This window comes from Protopterus annectens, chromosome 2.part0, assembly GCF_019279795.1.
Source record: "Protopterus annectens isolate FY-2018-M chromosome 2.part0, PAN1.0, whole genome shotgun sequence".
In the NCBI taxonomy this organism is placed as follows: domain Eukaryota; kingdom Metazoa; phylum Chordata; order Ceratodontiformes; family Protopteridae; genus Protopterus; species Protopterus annectens.
The window spans coordinates 839,867,646-839,890,793 of NC_056728.1; the positions used below are offsets into that span (position 1 = coordinate 839,867,646).

General features: G+C 44.1%; 1 protein-coding gene across 1 annotated transcript in view; it reads left to right on the forward strand.

Annotated features, from left to right (window-relative positions):
* The window catches only part of G3BP2 (G3BP stress granule assembly factor 2), a 1,493,999-nt gene that overhangs the window by 267,352 nt on the left and 1,203,499 nt on the right, over positions 1–23,148 (forward strand). The window contains exon 5 of the mRNA XM_044061106.1: positions 1,827–2,000. Within this exon, the coding sequence (XP_043917041.1) occupies positions 1,827–2,000 (174 nt within the window). The remainder of the gene's footprint in view (positions 1–1,826; positions 2,001–23,148) is intronic.

Below are 23,148 nucleotides of genomic sequence, written 5' to 3' on the forward strand. Positions count from 1 at the left end.
TTTTATAAATTTGGATATCTTGTGACGTTTCACTTGAGTTAACATACATCCCCTTTTTCTTACTGCACTTCTGTGTGCGTCTTGTGTGTGTTAGGATCGCAAACATTGTTGAGACACTAGCTTACAGAAATCTTCCCTGCGCTGCATGTGTGAACAATCTTTGTGAATGCCAGTGACTGAAAACATGAATAAAAAGCTGCATGGAATGTGTGGCTAAAAGAGCATCAGCCACGATAAGATAATGCTTATGAATAATTCCTCTCTTTATCAAGGCATAATTATTAATATAAATAAATATTTATATTGAAAGTAATTCCTCTAATAATCAAATGTCAGACAACAGATGCAAACTAGCTATAAGACTTCACAGTGGGTTTTTTAGAATTGTCAGCTCAGCCTGCCGTTAGGATAAAGATAGAATGAAAAGGTCACAGCAGCCTGAAAACAAGGGTCACACACTGATGTATTGTAACAGCAGGAATGGCACTTCTATTAGAAGTTGTATAAATCATCTATTAATCAGTACTTTTCTGTTTCTATCAAACATTCCTAAACTGTATGTGTAAAGAATGCAAATAATGTAAAATGTACATATATGCCATAAACATCAAAGAATCAGGAAATGTATATTCTATTTCACACGTTATCTATAGAAAGAATGACAGGGGCAGATGTTGTCTCTTGCATATACATGCTGCAAAGCTGCAGACTTTATTAAGTTTTTATTTAGCTTGTGTATTGTTACTACTTTATAAGTTGCAAACTTTCATTAGTTCTGAATTATTCAACAACAGTCATAATTTAAATATGAACTGCAGCTGTAACAATAATAAATGGTCTTTCTCATTAGAAATGTTATGAATAGACGAGCAGTAAGAACATATGATGATAATGCAAGCTGAAGAAAGGAATTCTTACTCTGTACTTGTCACTAAAAAGGGAAGTAACCTGTTATATAGTAGTAACTTTTAAAATGGTCTGCTCACAAGCAATTTTAAATGGCTTTATAACCTGATTTGGACACAGTGTATAAAAACCCTGTCCTCGTCTGTAATCTTTGTCAGTCAGTAAACCAAACTAGCTAGTCAAGGAATAATAAAGACTGCACTGACCCTGGGAAGCCTAGCTTTGCTTATCATTTATTATTTTTGTTATTCTAACTGCCTGTATTTTTTCCTCATAGGTGCAGTGCTTGTAGATATGTTTACAGCGCACATAGGGTATATATCTTGTGAGCTCATGATTTAGTAACAGTAGACATTTAACAGAATTAAGAATTTCACAGCAAAAAGCAAGTGATGTACCAAACAAAAGAATTGTTTTGCCTTGGTGGTATTGCTTAACAGTTTTCTGGGGTTACTAATGTTAGATGGGCTGTTTATAGTTTCTGAATGCAAAAATCTACTGTAAAAGGGGGTTGTAGCCGCACAGTCAGTAAAGTGCATATAGTTCTGTATCTGTTTCTGCACTGTAATTGCTGTGCACCAAAATGTTTTTTTTAAGTGTAGACTTACTTGACTTGACCAAGGTTCTGTTAATGAAGTGTGTAATATGTAAGTTGAAGTAGTGTTTTTGCTCTATGAATGCTGATGTGTTTTTCAAATGTTTATCTGAAGGTGCTGTGTTAAAGGAGTGTAGCCAACCATGCTGCTCAGAATGTGTGGCACATGGTGTGACTACTTTAAATAATTCTGATTTAGTTTACTAAAAAAAGTAGTTTCCGGTGTAATACTTTTTTAGTGGTACTTGATTTAGATGAATTGCTTTTATTGGCATTTGTACTGTGTTTTTGAAATGTTGCCTAAACCTTTTCTCTATCTGTCTAGGAGATTCACAAGAAGGTTATGTCCCTACAATTCTCTGAATGCCATACGAAGATTCGCCATGTGGATGCTCATGCAACTCTAAATGATGGAGTAGTTGTACAGGTTATGGGTGAACTCTCAAATGGAGGGCAGCCAATGAGGAAATTCATGCAAACATTCGTACTGGCACCAGAAGTAAGTTTTTTTTTTTTTTTTTTTTTTTTTTTTTTTTTTTTTTAATCCTTTGGCATTGATTTACAGTGTCCATAGGTAGGTACTAGGCTATCGGCCCAAGTAAGCTTAGCCAACAATGTTCCCTGGCTTTCGCCAAAAGAAAGTTAGTTTCCTGTGCCCCTGTCGAGCAGAGCCACAGAAGTGAATTTCCTATTTTCCATTCACTCATCAAGATTTTTCCTGAAGAGTGCTAATGATGAACTTTGCTTGACCCCTCTGAGGAAGGCTGCTGATGTTGCTGTAGCCCTGGTGGAATGAGGCCTAATGTTACCAGGTACAGGTTTCCCATGGTGTGTGTAGCAGAACGGATACAATGTCCTATCCATTTAGAAATGGTCTGTTTTGATATAGGCTTTTCTTGAGATCCTGCAGCATAGGATACAAAGAGCTGATCAGATTTTCTGAAAACCTTTGTTTTATCCAAGTAGAAACGTAATTGCCTGTGAATGTCCAAAGAGTGTAGGAGCCTTTCCCCTTTATTCTGGAGGTTTGGATAAAAGGTGGGTAAATGAATGGTTTGGTTTAGAGCCACACTGGATACTACCTTTGGCATAAAGGAAGGGTTAGTTCAAAGAGACTCTGTCTTGACGAAAAATGATGAAAGGCTCCACTGCCATTAGTGCCTGTATCTCCAAGACTCTTCGTGCTGAAGTTATTGCTAGCAGCAGGGCAGTTTTCCATGATAAAAATTGTAAATCAGCTGAAAAAGCTGGCTCGAAGGGCGGTAGTGTAAGTTTTTCTGAAACAAAATTGAGGTCCCAAGTTGGTTTTGGTGCTCTTTGGGGCGGTCTTATGTTCTTAGCCCCTCTGAGGTACTGTCTTAATAATGGATGTGAAAAAATAGGAGGATCCGTGTTGTAATGAGCTGAAATAGCTGAAGCGTGGATCTTTATAGATGAAAAGGAAAGGCCTTTGTGCAACATCTCAGTTAAATATTGCAGAATCTGAGGAATATTTGGGACAAGAGAATTTTGGCCTTTAGCCTGGTTCCAGGCGCAGAAACTTTTCCATTTGTCTGAGTAAGTTTTCCTGGTGCTGGGTCTCCTGGCCTCCAGAATGACATCCATAACAGCTGTAGAGAGGTGTTGACTGGTTGTTTAGATAATCTGCCATGCAGCCAGACTTAAAGTCTTGAGCTGGCTGTGTAGAATCTGATTGTTTTGCTGAGTCAGCAGGTGAGGAATCTGAGGTAAAATCCATGGTGGGCCTTGAGCCATGTTCCTTAATATTGGATACCAGTGTTGACATGGCCAGTCTGGAGCAATGAGCATCATTTGTGACCTCTCTAATCTGGCTTTTAGCAGCACCTTTGCCAGAAGAGGCAGTGGAGGAAAGGCATACACTGTTAGTGTTTTCCAACTGAATGAGAGGGCGTCCACTTTCCAAGCAAAACTTTTGCAGTTGGTAGTTCTGGGGGGGGGGGGGGGGGCAAACAGATCTATGTCTGGGCTCCCCCATTTTTGAGTTATCATTGTGAATACTTGTGGGTCTAGTTTCCACTCATGAGGATCCATGATATTTCTGCTTAGTTTGTCTGCCAATGCATTTTTCTTTCCTGGCAGGAATTGTGCTTGTAGTTGAACTTGGTAGGTCAGTGCTGTGTTCCACAAGGTCATTGCTTGCCTGCATAGGAGGTAGGAATGTGTGCCCCCTTGTTTATGTACCACATCACTGTGGTGTTGTCCATCTTTATTAGAAGATGTTCTTCGTTTTCCATTGCTGCAGTCCTTACTATTGGGTATAGTCCGCATCCAGTCGGCCCGAATACCAGAGTATAAGGCTGACGTCGGTCAGGGCGCATTAGACTGACGTCAGTACGTCAGGGTACTAATGCGCATGACCGGCGTCATATCCTCAGTCTTTTTTGCCGCGTGGTCCGATGCAGAAGCAGTTTTGCGAGTGCAGGTTGGCGTTCTGAAATATTTCCGAAACCGGAGTTTCAGACCGAATCAGAGTTGGCTAAGTACCCGTTGGGAACATTTTGGTTTTTCTTGCCTCAGTATTTAACCGGATGTCAGAAAAGTGAATAACTGTATTTCTTGTGGGAAACAAATACCTCATAGGGATTACCATACATTGTGTATACCTTGTTTAGGGCCTGAGCACGACGTTGTTGGTTGCCGCTCTTGTGCTAGGTTTAACAAACGCACTATTAAGAGGAGGTTAGACTGTGCCAGATTAGTGTTTGGGAAGCGTTGCAATTATAAAATGCCGTCGGATGCTCCGACGCCTGCTTCGTCCAAGAAGCGCAAGGACAAAACAGCGAAGCCTAGGGTTGATGAACCGGCAGTCCCGGACGTCGGTTCTTTAGATGGCTCAGTGGAGCCAGAGGTTTTGCCAGGAGTTTCTATGGAGTCTCAGGCAGAAACTTTACTTTTACAGGATGTACCCTCTCAGGAGGCAGGCCAGGCTGAGGGGGCTTCTCAGGTAACTATTCTTCCCTCTCTTCCCAAAGTAGTTAGAGCCTCTCCTTCTGTTGCCAAAACTTCTTTTAGAGGTAGGCCAACTTCAGCTTCAGTTGGGGCTTCTCCTAGCCTTCGGGTTCTGTACCTAAGAAACATATGCTTAAAATGACAGAAGATTTGATTACTATGATTAGAGGTTCTATGGACCTCCTGATAAGAGGCCTAGGGTGGAACCAGAGTTTGACAGTTTTGAACAGGGTTCAGGGGCTTCTGAGTCTTCTGGAAGATTTGCAGGAGTATCCTCATTATTCTGATTCTGATGTGGATGATGCCACTCCTTCGGCTTCTCCTCCTGAGGATTTTTCTTTTTCAGAGACTCTGCATTCCATGAGGGAGCACTTTAAATGGGAAGGCCAGGATTACTCTGATTCCAGGAAGAGACTTAGGGAATTCTTGTTTTTACCCCAGCATAGGCCCTTAGCTGTACCTCCTGTGTTGAATGTGGTGGAAGATGTTTTTGCAGAGGCTTCCCTGAACCCTGATTCTTTGCCTCCTGCTCCTGTTAAACCTGATAGGTACTATAGGGTGCCCGAAGCTCATAAGTATTTGTTTAAGAGTCCTAGGGCGGACCCAGAAACTGTTTCTCAGGGGCCTAAAGGTGTTAAGGCCTCTGTGGTTAAAAATCCTGTTCCCACTGACAAAGAGGCAAGGGCGTTAGATAGGTGGGGTAAGAAAGTGTATACTTCTTCCACTCTAGCCATGAGGGCGTTGAATTGTCAGTTTCACATGCTGAAATATCAAAATTATCTCCTTTCACAATTGAAATCTAAGGTGGATGCTTTGGCGGAAGGTATTGATTGTAAAGACTTGCTGGATTTAGTTTATGTGTCTGAACAAGTGGGCAAGCATTCTTTGCAATGTGGTTTTGATGCTGTGCAGGCCTCCTCGAGGGTGGCTGCCACTAGTTCTGTTCTTCGCAGGCATGCCTGGTTGAGGGATCAAAATTTGGCTGAGCATGTTAAGACACGGATTTTGGATGCTCCTTTACAGTCTGATGTGTTGTTTGGTTCACCTGTGGAAGCAGTTTTAAAGAAAATGGAGGACAAAGCTAAGTCTATGCAAACTGTTAAAGATTTTTTGCAGGTACAGCCACCGAAGTTTAGTAGAAATTGGCCTGCTAAGGGGTGGACATATCCTGCTTATGATTCCCAGTCTAGGGGTAGGTCTAGGCGTGGTAGGGGCAGGGCTCAAGGTTCTTTTAGGCCTAGAACAGGGAGTTCACCTGCTCAGACTTCTGGTGAGGGCAGGGTTCAGTCCTTTCGTAAACAGACCCAATGACCTGCCTTTTCAGCTGCCAGTAGATTCTCGTCTGGCAGCTCCTTTGGAAGGACGACTGTCTCTTTTCAAAGAAAATTGGGATTTAATTACTCAAGACAGATGGGTGTTGGACATCATTCAGCCAGTCCCTGTATCAGAAAGGGGCCTAGGATTTTATTCTCGCATGTTCCTAGTACCGAAAAAGGGGAACACGTGGAGACTGCTTTTGGATTTATCTCTCCTCAACACTTATCTGGACATTCCCAAGTTCAAGATGTTGACGTTACAACAGCTTTTACCCCTGCTGGGCAAAGATCACTGGATGGTAACTTTAGTTCTCAAGGAAGCTTACCTTCATGTGCCTATCAGGCTAAGTTACAGGAAGTATCTGCGGTTTCGAGCTGGAAATTCTCATTATCAGTTCTCTGCATTGCCCTTTGGCTTATCTACTGCCCCAGAGTATTCACAAAGGTTCTGGCTCCAGTGATAGCTTACTTCAGGCTACAAGGACTTCAAATCTATCCTTATTTAGACGACTGCCTGATTCTGGCTCAAGAAAAGGAAGACCTTCTACAGCATCTGGAATATCTTATAGCAGTGCTAAGATGCCTAGGGTATTCTGTGAGCGAAATAAAGTCCAGTCTAGTACCCTCTCAAGACATGTGCTTTCTGGGTGTGAGACTGAATACAGCAGCCCAGATGGCCTTTTTAACCCCGGACAAACAAAAGAGTCTATCACTTTACTTCCATCAACTATCTCATCAGTCCGTGCTGACTGCAGAGACAGTCCTTCAAGCATTAGGGTTCATGGCATCTTGTATTCTGGTGCTTCCCAATGCCAAACTGCATATGAGGAAGTTACAATGGTATCTCAAAATGTATGGACACAGCACTGCCAGGATTTAGACACTGTCATTCAAATAATACCTTGCCTTCAAAGAGAATTTTTGTGGTGGGCTCAGGAATGTCACCTAAACAAGGGACTCTCTGTGACCCGGCCAGAGGCGAGTCAGATTTTACCGACAGATGCCTCAGACATTGCTTGGGAGCTCATCTAAATGGAAAGTGGATACAAGACAAGTGGCCTGCCAGACTACAGCATCTACATATCAACATGAAGGAGATGTTAGCAGTCCAGTTCGCATTGCTGGCTTTCAAGGAGTTACTTCTTCCAGGGCAGGTGTTGATTCTAACAGACGACACAACTGTCATGTGGTACTTCAACAAACAAGGGGGAACACATTCTTATCCTCTATGCAGGCAAGCGATGATTTTATGGGAGACTGCGCTACGCTTGCACCTAACTCTTCAGGCAAGGTTTCTGCCAGGAGCACAGAACTCCTTAGCAGATGTGTTAAGCAGACAAATCATGGGTCCCCACAAGTGGAAACTGGATCTTCATGTATTTCAGAAATTGACAGTGTCATGGGAACTCCAGACATAGATCTGTTCGCTTCTCCACTAAACCACCAGCTGCCACAGTTTTGCACAAAGGGGTTTCATCACACAGCTTGGAAAGTGGATGCTCTGTCTTTCAGTTGGACAAACCTTCATGTGTATGCCTTTCCACCTCTGCCTCTTCTTCCAAAGGTACTGTTAAAGGTCAGACAGGACAGGCCAAGGATGATTTTGATAGCTCCAGATTGGCCTTGGCAACACTGGTACCCTCTACTACGGAGTCTGGTAAAGAAGCCTCCATGGCCTTAACCTTTGATTCCACATCTGTTTTCCCAGCAGGACGGTCATCTGCTCAATGTCAAGCTTCACTCTCTTCATCTGACAGCCTGGCATATTCTGTGTTGAAACACAGCAGGTCTCAACTTCCTCAACAAGTTTTAAATGTGATTAGGAAGCTAGAAGACCTAGTACAAGGAAAGTGTGCAGCAAAATGGAAGAGATTTTTATTTTGGAGTAAAGCAAAGAATTTGGAGATTTCTGAGCCTAATTTGAGTATGGCTCTTCAATATCTTACTGAGTTACTGGACAAGGGTCTGTCCTTCTCTTCCATTAAGATTCATGCTGCAGCAATCTCAGCTCACTATGATTGTGACCCACCATTGTTTTCGCATCCTTTGTTCAAGCAGTTTCTTAGAGGGGCAAAAATATAAGACCCCCAATAGAGCTCCTACTCCTGCTTGGGATCTCAATTTTGTGTTGGAAAAACTTACTCTACAACCTTTTGAGCCTCGCGGCTACTGCTGAATTGAAATATTTGTCATGGAAGACTGCTTTTTTGTTGGCTATTACTTCTGCAAGAAGGGTGTCTGAGTTGCAGGCCCTTATGGCAGTCGAGCCCTTTTGATTTTCCATAAGGATAGGGTATCATTACGTACTAATCCTTCCTTTATGCCTAAGGTGGTTTCTTGTGTGGCTTTAAACCAATCTATTCATTTGCCTACTTTTTATGCAGACCCCAAAATAAAGGGAAAAGATTTTGCATACTTTAGATGTACACAGGCAATTGCGTTATTACTTAAGCAGGACTAAGGATTTTAGGCAGTCTCAGCAGTTGTTTGTTTCTTTTGCTTTGAGTTCGCAGGGCAAGCCTGTGTCAAAACAAACTATTTCTAGGTGGATTGGCTTTTGCATTGCATTTTGTTATTCCCATCATGGCAAGGAGGTTCCAGCTGGGATTAGGCCTCATTCCACTAGGGCTACTGCCACTTCAACAGCATTTCTACGGGGTGGCAACTAAGGATATTTTGGAAGCAGCTACTTGGAGTTCAGTGCATACTTTCTCTAAGCATTATCACCTTCCTATCTACTCTAAGTCTAGGGCTGGTTTTGCCACAGCTGTTTTGCAAGGCATGTTGTCAGCTCCTGCTTCTTTATGATTTGCCAGCCTCCCTTACCTCTGCTTTGGGATTCTACCCAATAGTAAGGACTGCAGCAATGGAAAACGAAGAACATAGTACAGTTTTGTACCTACCATAAATGTAGATGTTCGAGGATTCCATTGCTGCAGTCCAATTTACCCTCCCTCCTTCCCCTCTGTGTTTAGGGGTGGTTGTGTAGGTGAGTTTACCTGCTTCTATTTTTGTATATATGGTTCATGTTTTGGTACAGGTATTTTGGGCCTTGTCTTTTTAGGGTCTTCTGACATCTGGGGCAAGAAAAGACTGAGGATATGACGCCGGTCATGCGCATTAGTACCCTGACGTACTGACGTCAGTCTAATGCGCCCAGACCGACGTCAGCCTTATACTCTGGTATTCGGGCCGACTGGATGCGGACTATACCCAATAGTAAGGACTGCAGCAATGGAATCCTCGAACATCTACATTTATGGTAGGTACAAAACTGTACTTTATCCTGGATGTAGAAGGTCCTTGAAAGCTGTTACGGCAGTTCGTACAGCTAGCATCTCTTTTTGATTGATGTGGAGATTCATTTGATCTGCAGACCATTTGGCCTGAATACACTGTCCTGCCATGTGTGCATCCCAGGCGTAATCCGATGCATCTGTTGTCAATGTTTGCCTGGCTGTGGGCAAGGTGAAAGGCTGACCCTTGTTGAGGTGACATGCCTGAACCCACCATAGAAACTCCTGTTGAAGAAAGGGAATTAGTGCTATTATTGTTTCCAAGCTGTGGTTGTGTTGAGTCCATACGCTTTTCAGGTATCATTGTAATTTCCTCGTATGCAGTTTGGCATACGGAATTAGTAGTATGCAAGATGCCATGAATCCCAAGGCCTGCAGAATTTTTCTTGCAGGGAGTTGGGTCTTAGTTGCCATCATTTTGAAGTATTGAGCCAGTTGTCCTTGCTTGTCTGGCATGAGATGAGCCATCTAGGCCATTTTATTTAAGCTGGCACCCAGGAATATTATGTCTTGTGAGGGCACTAGTTTTGACTTCTTTTCGTTTACTGTGTACCTTAGGTAACTTAGGTTTTTAACAAACGCCAGATGTTTTAAAAGAATGTCCTTGCTGTCTGCTTGAGTAAGGCAGTCGTCCAGGTATGGATATATTTGGATTCCTCTGTCTACAGTATGCAATTACTGGTGCCAGGCAGTTTGTGAAGACCCTGGGTGCAGTAGATAAGCCAAAGGGCAGTGCAGAGAATTGGTAATGAGTTGTACCTGCTATAAATCGGAGGTATCTTCTGCAATTTTGTCTGATAGGGACATGCAGGTATGCCTCCTTGAGGTCCAACGTTACTAGCCAAGCCTTCTTGCCCAGCATGGGAAGAAGTTGCTGTAGTGTGAGCATCTTGAATTTGGGTACTTCCAGGTATGTGTTTAGAATTGAAAGGTCCAGAATGGGTCTCCAGGCTTTGTCCTTTCAGGGAACCAGAAAGAGTCTTGAGTAAAATCCTTGTCCTTGCTCCTGTGTAGGAACCTGTGGAATGGCTCTCATGTCCATGAGTGCTGTATTTGTCTTTGAGCCTCTGCCTGTTGATTTGATGGCAGGTTTTGTGTGAAAGTGGAACCTGTATCCTTGAGTTACAATATTTAGGACCCATTTGTCTTTTGTGATGCTGTGCCAATTGTCTGCAAAAAGTGCAAGTTTTCCTCCCAAGGGAGCTGCCAAGATTGATTTGCTTGGCAGTCTAAGGGGTAAGTAATTGTGATTGTCTTCTGATAGTTTGAGACCAGTCTTCCCCTCCTTTCTGGGTTGTGGCACCCCATTGTCGTGGCTTGTAAGAGCCTTGTGGCTGACCTCTGTTCCCTTGGGCATCTGTATTTGCCCCTCTGAGGTCTGTCAGAAGTTGGAAAGGACCAGTTTTTGGTTGGCCAATTTCTGCTGAAACGAGGGGGTTGGACCTGTAAAAAAATCCTTGACCATCTGCATAGATTTTGCCTTATCCTCCATTTTCTTTAAAACCTCTTCTGCTTTCACACCAAATAAAACATCCTGCTGTAAGGGTACATCCAATAACTTTGCTTTAACATGATCAGGTAAAGTTTGTTCTTTTAACCAATCAAGCCTATGAATGACAGACCCTGTTACAGCTGCTCTGCAAGAAGCTTCCAATGAATCAAATCCACATTGCAAAGTATGTTTTCCCACTTGTTCTGCTGCATGCAACAAATCTTGCATTTCCTTGTAATCAGGCTGCTCTGTATGAGTGCTCATTTTTTGTTTTAATTGAGACATCAAATATTGTTGATATTACAGCATGTGAAACTGGCAATTTAAGGCCCTCATTGCTAGAGTAGCTGAGGTATATACTTTCTTTCCCCATCTGTCTAGTGCTCTAGAACCCCTTTCAGACTGTACAGGATTTTTAGCAATACAGGCCTTAACCCTTTTGGGACCCTGGGAAATGGTTTCTGGGTCAGCAACAGGGCTTTTATATAGGAATTTATGTGAGTCAGGGACTCTGTAGTATCTGTCTGGTTTGGCTGGTGCAGGAGGTAATGAATCTGGGTTAAGGCTAGATTCTGAATAAACATCAATCACAATGTCTAACACAGGTGGAATAGCAAGGGGTCTGTGCTGGGGTAGTAAGAGGAACTCTCGGAGCCTTTTCTTAGAATCAGAGTAATCCTGGCCTTCCCAGTGGAAATGTTCCCTCATGGTATGTCAAGTTTCCCCAAAAGAGTAGTCTTTTGGGGGAGATGCTGAAGGAATAGACTCTTTAGCATCAGAGTCTTCATAAGGGGGAAGAGAGTACTCCTGTTCCTCAGAAGAATCTGAGGTAATGGAAACCTGGTCAGAGGAAGCGTAGTCCTCCTCCTGTCTAGGACTTTTGTCAGGTGGGGGATGGGAACCCCCGATTAGGGTAATTAAGTCTTGACCATCTTAAGTCTTCGGCCATCTTAAGCATCTGTTTCTTAGGCATGGGGCCTTGCACTGGAGACTGCTGTACAGGCTTCCTTACTTTTAATGGAGTTTTCCGTTTTGCAAAGGATTTAATAGTAAGTGTAGTCGGTCTGAAGACACCTTCAGCAACTGATGGGCTTTCAACTGCACTGAAATCCCCATCAGCCATGGAGTCGGAAGGGCCTAAAGATAAAGGCTCTGGAGGCCCTGCAATCTCCGCTGGGAGTCGGATGCAGGCTGGAGTTCTAAATCAGCGGTCAGGGGCTGCGTGGGCGCCTCACTGAAAACCGGAGAACGGCGACTGGCCTAGCAGAGGCCTCGGTGTCTGGTTTGGGTCTCTGATGCCTATCTTTATCTTTGCGCTTTTATGCATCCCGGTCGTCAGTTGCTCAGGCGGCATGGTATAACTAAATTTTCTACCAAAATAATGTCGGGCGAAATCAAACAGACGTTTAATAGTTTGTTTGTTAAACCTAGCACAAAACAGACAACCTGTGACGTCGTGGTCTGGGCCTAGGCAAGGGATACAATAAGAATGAAAATCCTTATGAGGTATTTGCTTCCCACAAGAAATGCAATTAACTTTTTCTGACATCGGACTGAGGCAAGAAAAGGTTCCCCAATGGGGTACTTAGCTTTATTGAAGACTTCAGTCTGAAATTCGATTTGAAAATCTCAGGAGTCTGCCAACCGGCACTTGTGAACTGCTTCTGCTTCGGGCACCGCGCAGCAAGAAAGACTGGAGAAAATGTCATCGGCTGCCTCTTTTATACCCCTGTCATACTGACGTCAGGGAAGAAGCGACAGCAACCGACGCCGGACCAAGACTTTGGAACTCGGGCAGACTGCGAGACCGCCTGACGGCAGATAACCCAAGTGTGATGACTGCAGCAGTATAACACGATGAACATCTGGGCTGTTGTGTACAATTACTTGAGATAAAGGAAGTTTGCATTGCTAGTCATTTAATACTAGCATACTGTTACTGCTCCCCCCACCAAAAAAAAAAAATTTTGGAGTGGTATTTATAACCAGTATGCTTAGAATTAAGCTCAACATGAAGTTGCGAAGGACACTGGGTTTAAGTAGCCTGTGAAGACCTTGGGTAAATGTCAACAAGAGATATAATGAGAAATGTGTGGAAAGACTATTTTTATGCTGATTAAGAGCTCCTCCCACCATAAGAAAATTCATAGTCACTTTTCACACACTTCAGCAGCTTTCACTTGAGGGCTCGAAAAATGGAAGCAAAACATTTCCATTTTACAATTGGCAGAGTTGAAGTTTGCTACTATATTGCCCCCCCCCCCCCTCGTTAACAGCAAAGATAAAAGAGAGAGGAAAAAGAAATCTGTAGATATGACAAACATGTTAGTAATACAAATGATGCGTTTTGTTACCACTGGTCAACATGGTATCAGTGTTTAGCTAGCAGCTGTTGCATATCCCTAAAGTGGAAGGGGATCATTGAGGAAAAGCAGTTGCTGTATTTTCATTATGAGAATTGTCCCCCAGGCATTCCCGAAGTTTTCACATACATTAAAGTTAGTGCTGCAGTAACAGTGTGTTTAACTGGAATAATTTGTACTGTCCTCACGTTACTGATTTTGAAAGGAGTCATACACAATGCCCCCTTCTCATCACAGATATTCTGTCAGCCAATAACAAAATCAAGCCTAAGATCTCATTGCTTCTTTAGGCCCCCCATTTTGTACTAGTTTCCCATAAATCATAGCATCCACAGATAAGACTCTCTTAACTGTACCCTTCTCCTCCCTTTTGTTGCATCATGCTGTAAAGTCTAAACTCTAAACCAAATGTGAAACTGACACTTGCCATCCTCTGGGAAAGGATAGTTTGCTACCAGCTAGAGTAATTAGTTTCATTTGAACTCACCTGCTCCTTTACCCATTCAAATGCAAGAAGTAAGCACCAAGACACATGCAGACAGAAAAAAACACTTCACACGTTTCTGAATCATTTCAGTCATAAGTAGTGAAGCATTTAAATTGTAGGTTGTTCATAAGTAGGTACTAGGCTATTGACCCTAGGGCCTATATAAGCCTAGCCAAAAAGGTACCATGGCTTTTGCCACCCAAGAAAATTAATTTTCCTGTGCCCCTGTCGAGCAGAGCCCCAGAGGTGATCCCTGGGGTGAATTTCCTATTTCCCATCCAATCAAGATTTTTCTTGAAGCGTGCTAATGAGGAGCTTTGTTTGATATAGATAGGTAGCTTGTTCCAGAGTATGGGAAGTCTCTAGGACAGGAATCTATCCCTCCAGCATGTTCTGTTTATTGTACTGACAATGTTAAGGTCCCTAGAGCATGTAGCTTGGAGGGAATGGGATTTCTTTAGGTGTGGCATGTCCAACAGCTCTGTGTTTGACGTAGCTTTGTATGTTAGGCAGAGATTACCTCTGAGTAGGTGATATGCTACAGAGTAAAGCTGGAGTTTTTTTGACTGTCAGCGTAGGGCATCTGTTTGAGGCCAGTAATCCTATTTGTGAGGTACTTCTGTGGCCTTTCCAGCTGTTGCAGATGTCTTGAGGTACATTCCAGAAGGGGCTTTATACCCTATAATAGGTCTGAGTGTTGCGTAGAGGGGAACAATAACCTTTTTTTTCCTGAATGAGAACCCTTTCCTGATGAGGTGTGCCATGTAGAAGGATTTCCTGACTACTGTGGCGATGTGATTATCTAAGGAGAGACTACTGTCCACCTGGGTCCCAAGGTCTCTTATCACACACACTGCGTTAAGTAGACTGCTACCTATGTGGTAGTTCATGGGTACAGAGTTTTTACCAAAGGGGGTGACTATGCACTTTTTGGCATTGAGCTTGAGGCCGTGGCAGCATCTGTCACAGTGAGGCCCTTCTGTAGGATGTCCACATCATTTGGGGACTCTACTATGGCTCCTAGTTTGCAGTCATCTCTGACCTTCATTAGCCAGAGACCTTCTGTTTTAGCCTCTACTTCAGAGAAGTAGATAGCAAATGGGAGAGGACCCAGGACTGAACCCTGTGGTACTCCACTTGTCACTGGTTTGAAGTCAGATTTGGAGTCTGCAAGTTTTACAGTGTGGGTTCTGTCAGTGAGCCAGTTGGCAACCCAGCTTGAGACGTAGGGATTTATACCCAGTTTAGTGAGTTTATGTATAATTCCAGAATGGGGCATGGTGTCCAGCCTTGGTGAGGTCAAGGTAGGCTGTGTAAACCACCTTACCCTCGTCTGCGGCTTTGGTGACCTGTCTCAAAGTCCATCAGGTTCAGGTGGCATGATCTGCCTTTCACAAACCAGAAATGGGTGGGGTCCAGAGTTTTGAGGTTACCAGTGTCTGAGTTCTGTAATTATACATTCCATGGCCTTGCAGACCAGGCACGTCAGGCTAATAGGGTGATAGTTCCTGGGGTCTGTGGTGGCTCCCCCTTTTGTGGAGTGGGATAACTGTTGATGTCCTGTACAAGGTGGACTTTACCTGCATGAAAATATAATTTATACTGTTTTTTGATATTTTACTGTTGATATAAATGTGCTCATTTCGCAATTGCCATCTCTAGTAACAACATTCCTCTTGGTGTCTGCAGTACATTATCTATTTCACAACAAGCTAAAACTGGTCCATATGACTATTCATCCTGTTTAATATCCCAGACAACCACTTTTTCTCTCAAAGGTAATGAAGGATGGGGCACATAGATGTTCATTGTAAACATTGTTTCAGTACTTATTCTAGAGACTTCAGACAGCTCTGGCCTTCTGCAAAGCAGGAGTAAGAGTTTTTCCTTCTCTGGATGTCATAGGAAGTTACTAGGCTACTGGCTCTGAGGCCCTTATAAGCCTAGCCAAGAGTTTAGCCCATGTTTAGGCAAGTCAGCACCCAAAGCCCCTGTCCAGCAGGGACATGGGTAGAATCCAAAGGTTGTATTTTCTGATGTTCATCGTGTTACCCTGCTGCAGTCATTACACTTGGGTTATCCTGTCGTCAGTTGGTCCCGCAGTCGGACGGATTTCCAAAGTCTTGGTCCGACGTCGGTTGCAGTCGCCTCATCCCTGACGGCAATGCACCAGGGGTACATATATTGCAACCGACGCCATTTTCTTCAGTCTTTCTTGCCGCGCGGTGCCCGAAGCAGAAGCAGTTTGCAAGTGCCGGTCGGCCGACTCCTGAGATTTTCGAATTCAGACCGAAATCTTCTATAAAGCTAAGTACCCCATTGGGGAAACTTTTCTTGCCTCAGACCGATGTCAGAAAAAGTTAACAATTGTATTTCTTTTGGGAAGCAAATACCTCCTAAGGATTTTCATTCTTATTGCATACCTTGCCTAGGTCCTGATCACGACGTCACTTCTTGTCGTTTTTGGGCTAGATTTAATAAATGTACTATTAAAAGACGATTTGATTTCGCATGACACTTTTTTGGCAGAAAATTTAATTATAACATGCCGTCGGAGCTTCAGACTACCGGCGTGCACAAAAAGCGCAGGGATAAGGATTGACAGCCCAGGCCTAAGCCCGATTCCGAGGCCTCGGTTGATCGGTCTCCGGTTCTTCGGTGATCAGTGAGGCTCCGACGCAGCCTCTGACTACCGCAGTTCAAGAAACCGAGACTGCTACAGATATTTTGACAGACTGTACTAGGCCAAGGCAGCCTTTTACTTCAGGCCCTAACGACGATTTACCTTCCAAGGACGTTGGTGCTTCTGAAACACCATCGGTTTCTGAAGGCGTTTTCAGACCGACAACTCTTACAGTCAAAACGTTTTCCAAGTCGAAGACTCCTTCCAACCCGAAAAAGGCTTCACTTCAGTCTCCTGTTCAAGGCCCTATGCCTAAGAAACAGATGCTCAAGATGGCTGAAGATTTGATTTGTCTTATCAGGGGTTCTCGGCCTCCTCCTGACAAAAGGCCTAGACTAGAGGAAGAATCTGCTTCCTCTGATCAACTGTCTATTTCTTCGGATTCCTCTGAGGACCAAGACTATTCCTTCTCTCCTTATGAAGATTCTGATGCTGAGGACTCTATTCCCTCAGCTTCCCCTCCAGAAGAATTACTCTTTTGGGGAAACTTTACACACTATGAGGGAACATTTTCAATGGGAAGGTCAGGATTACTCTGATTCCAAGAAAAGGCTCAGAGTTTCTTTTACTCCCCCAACACAGACCTCTAGCCATCCCTCCTGTTTTGGACATTGTGGATGATGTCTACTTAGAATCCAGTTTCAACTCTGACTCTGCCTCCTGCTCCGGCCACGCCTGACAGATACTACAGGGTACCTGATTCCCACAAATTTCTTTACAAAAGCCCAGTAGCTGACCCAGAGACCATCTCCCAGGGTCCCAAGGGGGCTAAGGCTTCCATGGCTAAAAATCCAGTACCTTCTGAAAGGGATTCAAGAGCACTAGACAGATGGGGGGGAAAAGGTTTACACCTCAGCCACTTTAGCTATGAGAGCTCTAAACTGTCAATTTCATATACTTAAGTATCAGCAATTTCTGATCTCTCAGTTAAAACAAAAGATAACCACCCTCCCTCAACAATCTGAATTGAAAGAAGTACAGGATTTGTTGCACGCCACCGAGCAGGTAGGGAAACGTACCTTGCAATGTGGGTTTGATTCTTTAGAGGCCTCCTGCAGAGCAGCTGTCACTGGATCAGTTATACGTAGGCATGCCTGGTTAAAGGAACAAAGTCTGCCTGATCATGTTAAAGCAAAACTACTAGATGCTCCCTTAGAGCAGGATGTTCTTTTTGGTGTTAAAGCAGAATAAGTTTTAAAGAAAATGGAAGATAAGGCAAAATCAATGCAGACAGTCAAACATTTCCTACAAGTACAACCCCCTCGCTTCAGCAGAAACTGGCCAACAAAAAATTGGTCCTTTCCAGCCACTGACAGGCCTCAGAGGGGTAAATACAGGTGCCCAAGGGGCAGAGGACAACCACAAGCTCAGTATAAACCTCGCCAATGGGGCACTCCAACCCAGAAGGGAGGAGAAGACCGGTCTCAACCCACCAGAAGACAAACTCAATGACTTGCACCTCAGCTGGCCAAACAAAACTCTTTTGTCAGCCCCCCTGGGGGGAAAGCTTAGCACTATTTACAAACAACTGGCACATGGTCACAAAGGACAAATGGGTACCAGACATAATTTTACGGGGATACAGATTCCACTTTCACACCTTGCCAATAAAAAGAGGAATGCCACACCTGCCACAAAATCAAAGGGCAGAGGCTCAAAAACAAATTACAGCTCTCATGGCCATGAGAGCTATTCAAAGGGTACCAACACAAGAGCAAGGCCATGGATTTTACTCAAGACTCTTCCTAGTACCCAGAAAAGAAAATGCTTGGAGACCAATTCTGGACCTTTCAATTCTAAACACTTACAAGTTCCCAAATTCAAGATGCTAACACTACAGCAGCTACTTCCCATGTTGAGCAAGGAAGCATGACTGGTAACATTGGACCTCAAGGAGGCATACCTGCATGTCCCTATCAGACACAGTTGCAGAAGATACCTCCGTTTCATTGCAGGTTCAACCCATTATCAATTCTCTGCACTGCCCTTTGGCTTATCTACTGCGCCCAGAGTATTCACAAAATGCCTGGCACCAGTAATTGCGTACTGCAGACAGAGGAATTCAAATATATCCATACCTGGATGACTGCCTCATTCAAGCAGAAAGAAAAGACATTCTCTTACAACATCTGGCTTTTGTGGAGCAACTACTGAATTGTCTGGGGTACACAGTAAACGAAAAGAAGTCCAAAACTAGTACCCTCTCAAAAAATGATATTCTTGGGTGCCAGCTTGGACACAATGGCCCAGAAGGCTTATCTTACACCAGAGAAGCAATTACTACTGACTCAATATTTCAAAACATGGCAACAAAGACCCAATTAACTGCAAGAAAAATTCTTCAGGCTTTGGGCTTCATGGCACCTTGCATTCTGATAATACCATTTGCAAAACTGCATATGAGGAAATTACAGTGGTACCTAAAAAGCTTATGGTCTCAACACAGCCACAGCTTGGACATGGTGATATCTCTCATTCCCTGCCTTCAACAGGAATTTCTGTGATGGGCACAGACATGTCACCTCAACAAGGGTCAGCCTTTCACCTTGCCCCCACCCAGGCAAACTCTCACAACAGATGCTTCAGACTATGCCTGGGGGGCACACATGGCAGGGCAATGCATTCAAGGCCTATGGACTGCAGAACAAAGAAAACTGCACATAAACCAAAAAGAGATGCTAGCTGTGCAGAAAGCTGTGACAGCCTTCAAGGATCTTCTACAGCCTGGACAACTTGCAATAAAGACTGACAACACCACAGTAATGTGGTACATCAACAAATAAGGGGGCACACATTCTTACCCTCTTTGCAGGCAAGCAATAATCTTATGGAACACAGCTCTGGCCTACCAAGTCCAGTTAAAAGCTCAATTCCTGCCAGGACAGAAAGACACATTGGCAGACGACCTAAGCAGAAACATCAAAGATCCCCATGAGTGGAAGCTAGACCCACAAATATTTACAATGATAACTCAAAGATGGGGCCTACCAAATATAGACCAGTTTGCCAGTTCTCAAAACTACCAGCTGACAAAATTTTGTACAAGGACATTCCACCATCAAGCTTGGAAAGTGGACGCTCTCTCCTTTAGTTGGAAAAACCTGACAGCATATGCCTTTCCTCCATTACCTCTTCTCACAAAGGTTCTTTTGAAGGTCAAAAAGGAGAAACCTTGAATGATTCTCATAGCCCCAGACTGGCCACGCCAGCACTGCTACCCGCTGTTGAAGAATATGGCTCACAGCCCACCATGGATATTGCCTCAAATACCTCATTTGCTCACGCAGCAAGACAAGCAGATTCTACACAACCAGATCAAAACCTTAAACCTGGCTGCATGGCAAATCAATTAAGCATCCAACCAGCCCCTCTTTCACAAGCAGTGCTGGATGTTATTCTAGAAGCCAGGAGGCCAAGCACCCTGAAGGCTTACTCGGACAAATGGAAAAGGTTTTCTGCTTGGAACCAAGCTAAAGGCCAAGACACGACTCAGCCTCATATGCCTCACATTCTGCAGTATTTAGCTGAGATGTTGCATAAAGGACTTTCCTTCTCCTCAATTAAAATCCATGCTTCAGCTATTTCAGCTCACTACGACACGAATCCACCTTTATTTTCAAATCCTCTCCTAAGGCAGTTCCTCAGAGGGGCAAAAAACATTAGACCACCTAGAAGAGCTCCTACACCAACATGGGACCTCAGTTTTCTTCTGGAAAAACTAACGTTACCTCCCTTTGAACCAGCTTTTTCTGCAGACCTTCAGTTCCTGTCTTGGAAGACTGCCCTGCTCCTGGCAATAACTTCTGCTAGGAGAGTTTCAGAATTGCAGGCACTTATGGCAGTGGAATCTTTCCTCATTTTTCATCAAAACAGAGTTTCTCTACGAACTAATCCTTCCTTCATGCCTAAGGTGGTTTCCAGTGTAGCTCTAAATCAAACCATCCACCTACCCACTTTCTACCCCAATCCACAGAACAAAGGTGAGAGACTCCTGCATTCCTTGGACATTCACAGGCAGCTTCGTTACTACTTGGACAAAACTAAGGCTTTCAGAAAAACTGACCAGCTCTTTGTTTCCTATGCTACAGCCTCTCAAGGGAAGGCCATATCCAAGCAAACCATTTCTAAATGGATAGGCCATTGCATCCGATTCTGTTACACCCATCATGGGAAACCAGTTCCTCCTACCATTAGATCCCCACTCTACCAGGGCAACAGCTACCTCTACAGCCTTTCTCAGGGGGGTTCCTACCAAGGAAATCTTAGAAGCTGCAACTTGGAGTTCAGTGCACACCTTCACCAAACATTATCACTTACCTCTTTATTCTACGTCCAGGGCAGGCTTCGCCACTGCAGTTTTGCAGGGCCTCATTGCCTCCACTAACCCTCTATGATGCCTCCACCCTACCTTAGCGACTCAACCCAAGTGTAATGACTGCAGCAGGGTAACATGATGAACATAGTACAGTTTTGTACCTACCATAAATGTAGATGTTAGAGTGTTCACCCTGCTGCAGTCCAGGTTACCCTCCCTCCAACCCCTCTGATCTACTGGCTAATCCTCTGCTATGCCTTACTGATGTATTTGCTTATAGCTGAAGGGATTTTGTGTTTGTACATTGTTCACACCATTTGGTACTGATTTGGATCACCTTTTTGGGGGCACCTGACATCTGGGGCAAGAAAAGAAAATGGCATCTGTTGCAATATATGTACCCCTGGCACAGTGACGTCAGGGATGAGGCGACTGCAACCAACATCGGACCAAGACTTTGGAAATCTGGCCGACTGTGGGACCGCCTGACGACAGGATAACCCAAGTGTAATGACTGCAGCAGGGTGAACCCTCGAACATCTACATTTATGGTAGGTACAAAACTGTACTTTTCCCATCCAGTTACCCAGGTTGCACTTGAAAAGGGATAATGAGGTACTCTGCTTGACGTGGAGAGGAAGCCTATTCCACAGATGGGGGGAGTCTCTGGGGCACAAATCTCTCCTGCCAGCAAGTCCTATTGATGTGACAGACCAGGTTGAGGTCGCGCGTGTGGGTTACTAGAGGTGAGCTTAACTTGCAGATATGCAGTAGTCCCATCTAGGCAGGGTCTGAAATTGCTTTGTATGCTGGTATGTTGGAGGTATAAGAGGTGTCAGCTGCCACTGTTTTTTTTTTTTTCTTCTTTGTCTGATGTAAGACAGTATTGCTTGTCCTCGGTGGCCCATGGTTCAGCCTGTTCTGTCAGGGCATCTACAAGTTAGTGCCGTGTTGGGATCTTTAATGTACTGTTGTATGTTAGTTTTTTTTTAAAAGGTCAGCGGTTGCATTTCTTGTGGGAAGCAAATTCCTCACAAGGACTTCCGTTTTTTTTTTTTTGCCCTTAGTCTCAGCACAACTTCCCTAACTGTCCTTTCTATGAAATTTAATGATAAAACTGTTAAGTGTAGGGCCAGTTCCTCCAGCAGCAGCATCTGGAGTTTGGTAGGGCTGGGCCTTTACATGTGATTGTGCCTGCTGGATCCCAGACTCTTATCCCCAGAAGTGCAAATACAAATGCCTGATAGTGGATGTGGGGGACCTGACAACTCTGTCTTCCCCGTCTAGACTTGACACAGAAGAGGTGCCTTCACAGCCCCCATGTTAAATATGTTATGCCGTAGTAATGTGGCCTAACCCCATAGGAGACTGCTGTGATTTCGACCCAGTTCTTGCAGTGTGACACTAGGCAAATTTCAGTTGAGTTAGAGGGTCCTGGTCACTGAGTGTGGTATTCCTTTTATCATAAGAGATTACCTAGGAACAGGATCAAGGTTCTGGCCACTTTTCTGACCTGAGGCTTATTCCAAATGGAGCTTCTAAGACGAAGGACCCAAATAGGTTTGATCCTGTCTGAGCTGATTTGAATCCCCTTGCCCCTTTTCATAGGAGAAAGTGTGGCACAGGATTTCATGGACTTCATGAAGTTCTGGCAGTCTACCCTGGATAAGAATCCTGTTACAGGAACCTCACACAGGAGTAGGAAAAGAGATGCTTGTACCCTAGGGAGACAGACTCCTCTGAGTCAGAGAATGAGGATGAAACTGGCTTCTGTACAGCAACTTTCCAGCAAGATATTGCCTTAGATTCTGAAGACACCTCTTCCTCAGTTTTCTCTTCTGAGGATTTATCCTTTGGAGACTCCCTCTATAAAATGGATGCCTTGAAATGGAAATCTAAAAAAATTCAAGGGTCCAGCTAATCTCTGGAAGCTGCTGAGCCTTCCTTTTCCCAGACCTTTGTTGATTCTCTTGTCAAGTCCATAATGTCTTGGATGGTGTATGCTTGATATTTGAGCACTCATCTAGAAAATCTAGTGTGGTGTCAAGCAGTGGTGCCTCTTTTGAGAATTCCATGAACAAATGGGAAAGCAGCCAAGAACCCTTTGTTAAATGACAGAGTAAACTTCTTGACAGATATGGCAAGAAGACCTTGCACCTCAGCCACCCTGGCCATGAGAGCTCTTAACTGCCTGTTCAGTATGCCCATACATTGAGACATTCTATAAACAACTTTAAATCAAGGGTAGAGGGAATACAAGTAGAGCCTACAGTGACATTTGGGAATTTTTGTAGTGAAAACTGCTCCTGTCAGTACACTCACTGAGCTGTGGATGTCCTTCAAGGATGCATCTGCAGTCCTAACAAATGGGTTGTCCTGTCGTCAGGCAGCCCTTCGGTCGGCCGGATTCCAAAGTCTGGGTCTGGCCTCGGCTGGTGTCGCACTTCACCCGACGTCATCTCTGCTGGTCTTCGGGTATAAAGGCATCGGCCGACGCCATTTTCCTCAGTCTTTCTTGCCGCGTGCCAAGCAGAAGCTGTTCGCAAGTGCCGGTCGGTCAGACCCAGAGATTACTACTACCGAATACTACTTCGAAGACTTCTAAAAAAGCTAAGTACCCCGTTGGGGACTCTTTCTTGCCTCAGCCGATGTCAGAAAAAGTGAATAACTGTTTAACTTGTGGGAAACAAATACCTCTGGAATTTTTGTAGTGAAAACTGCTCCT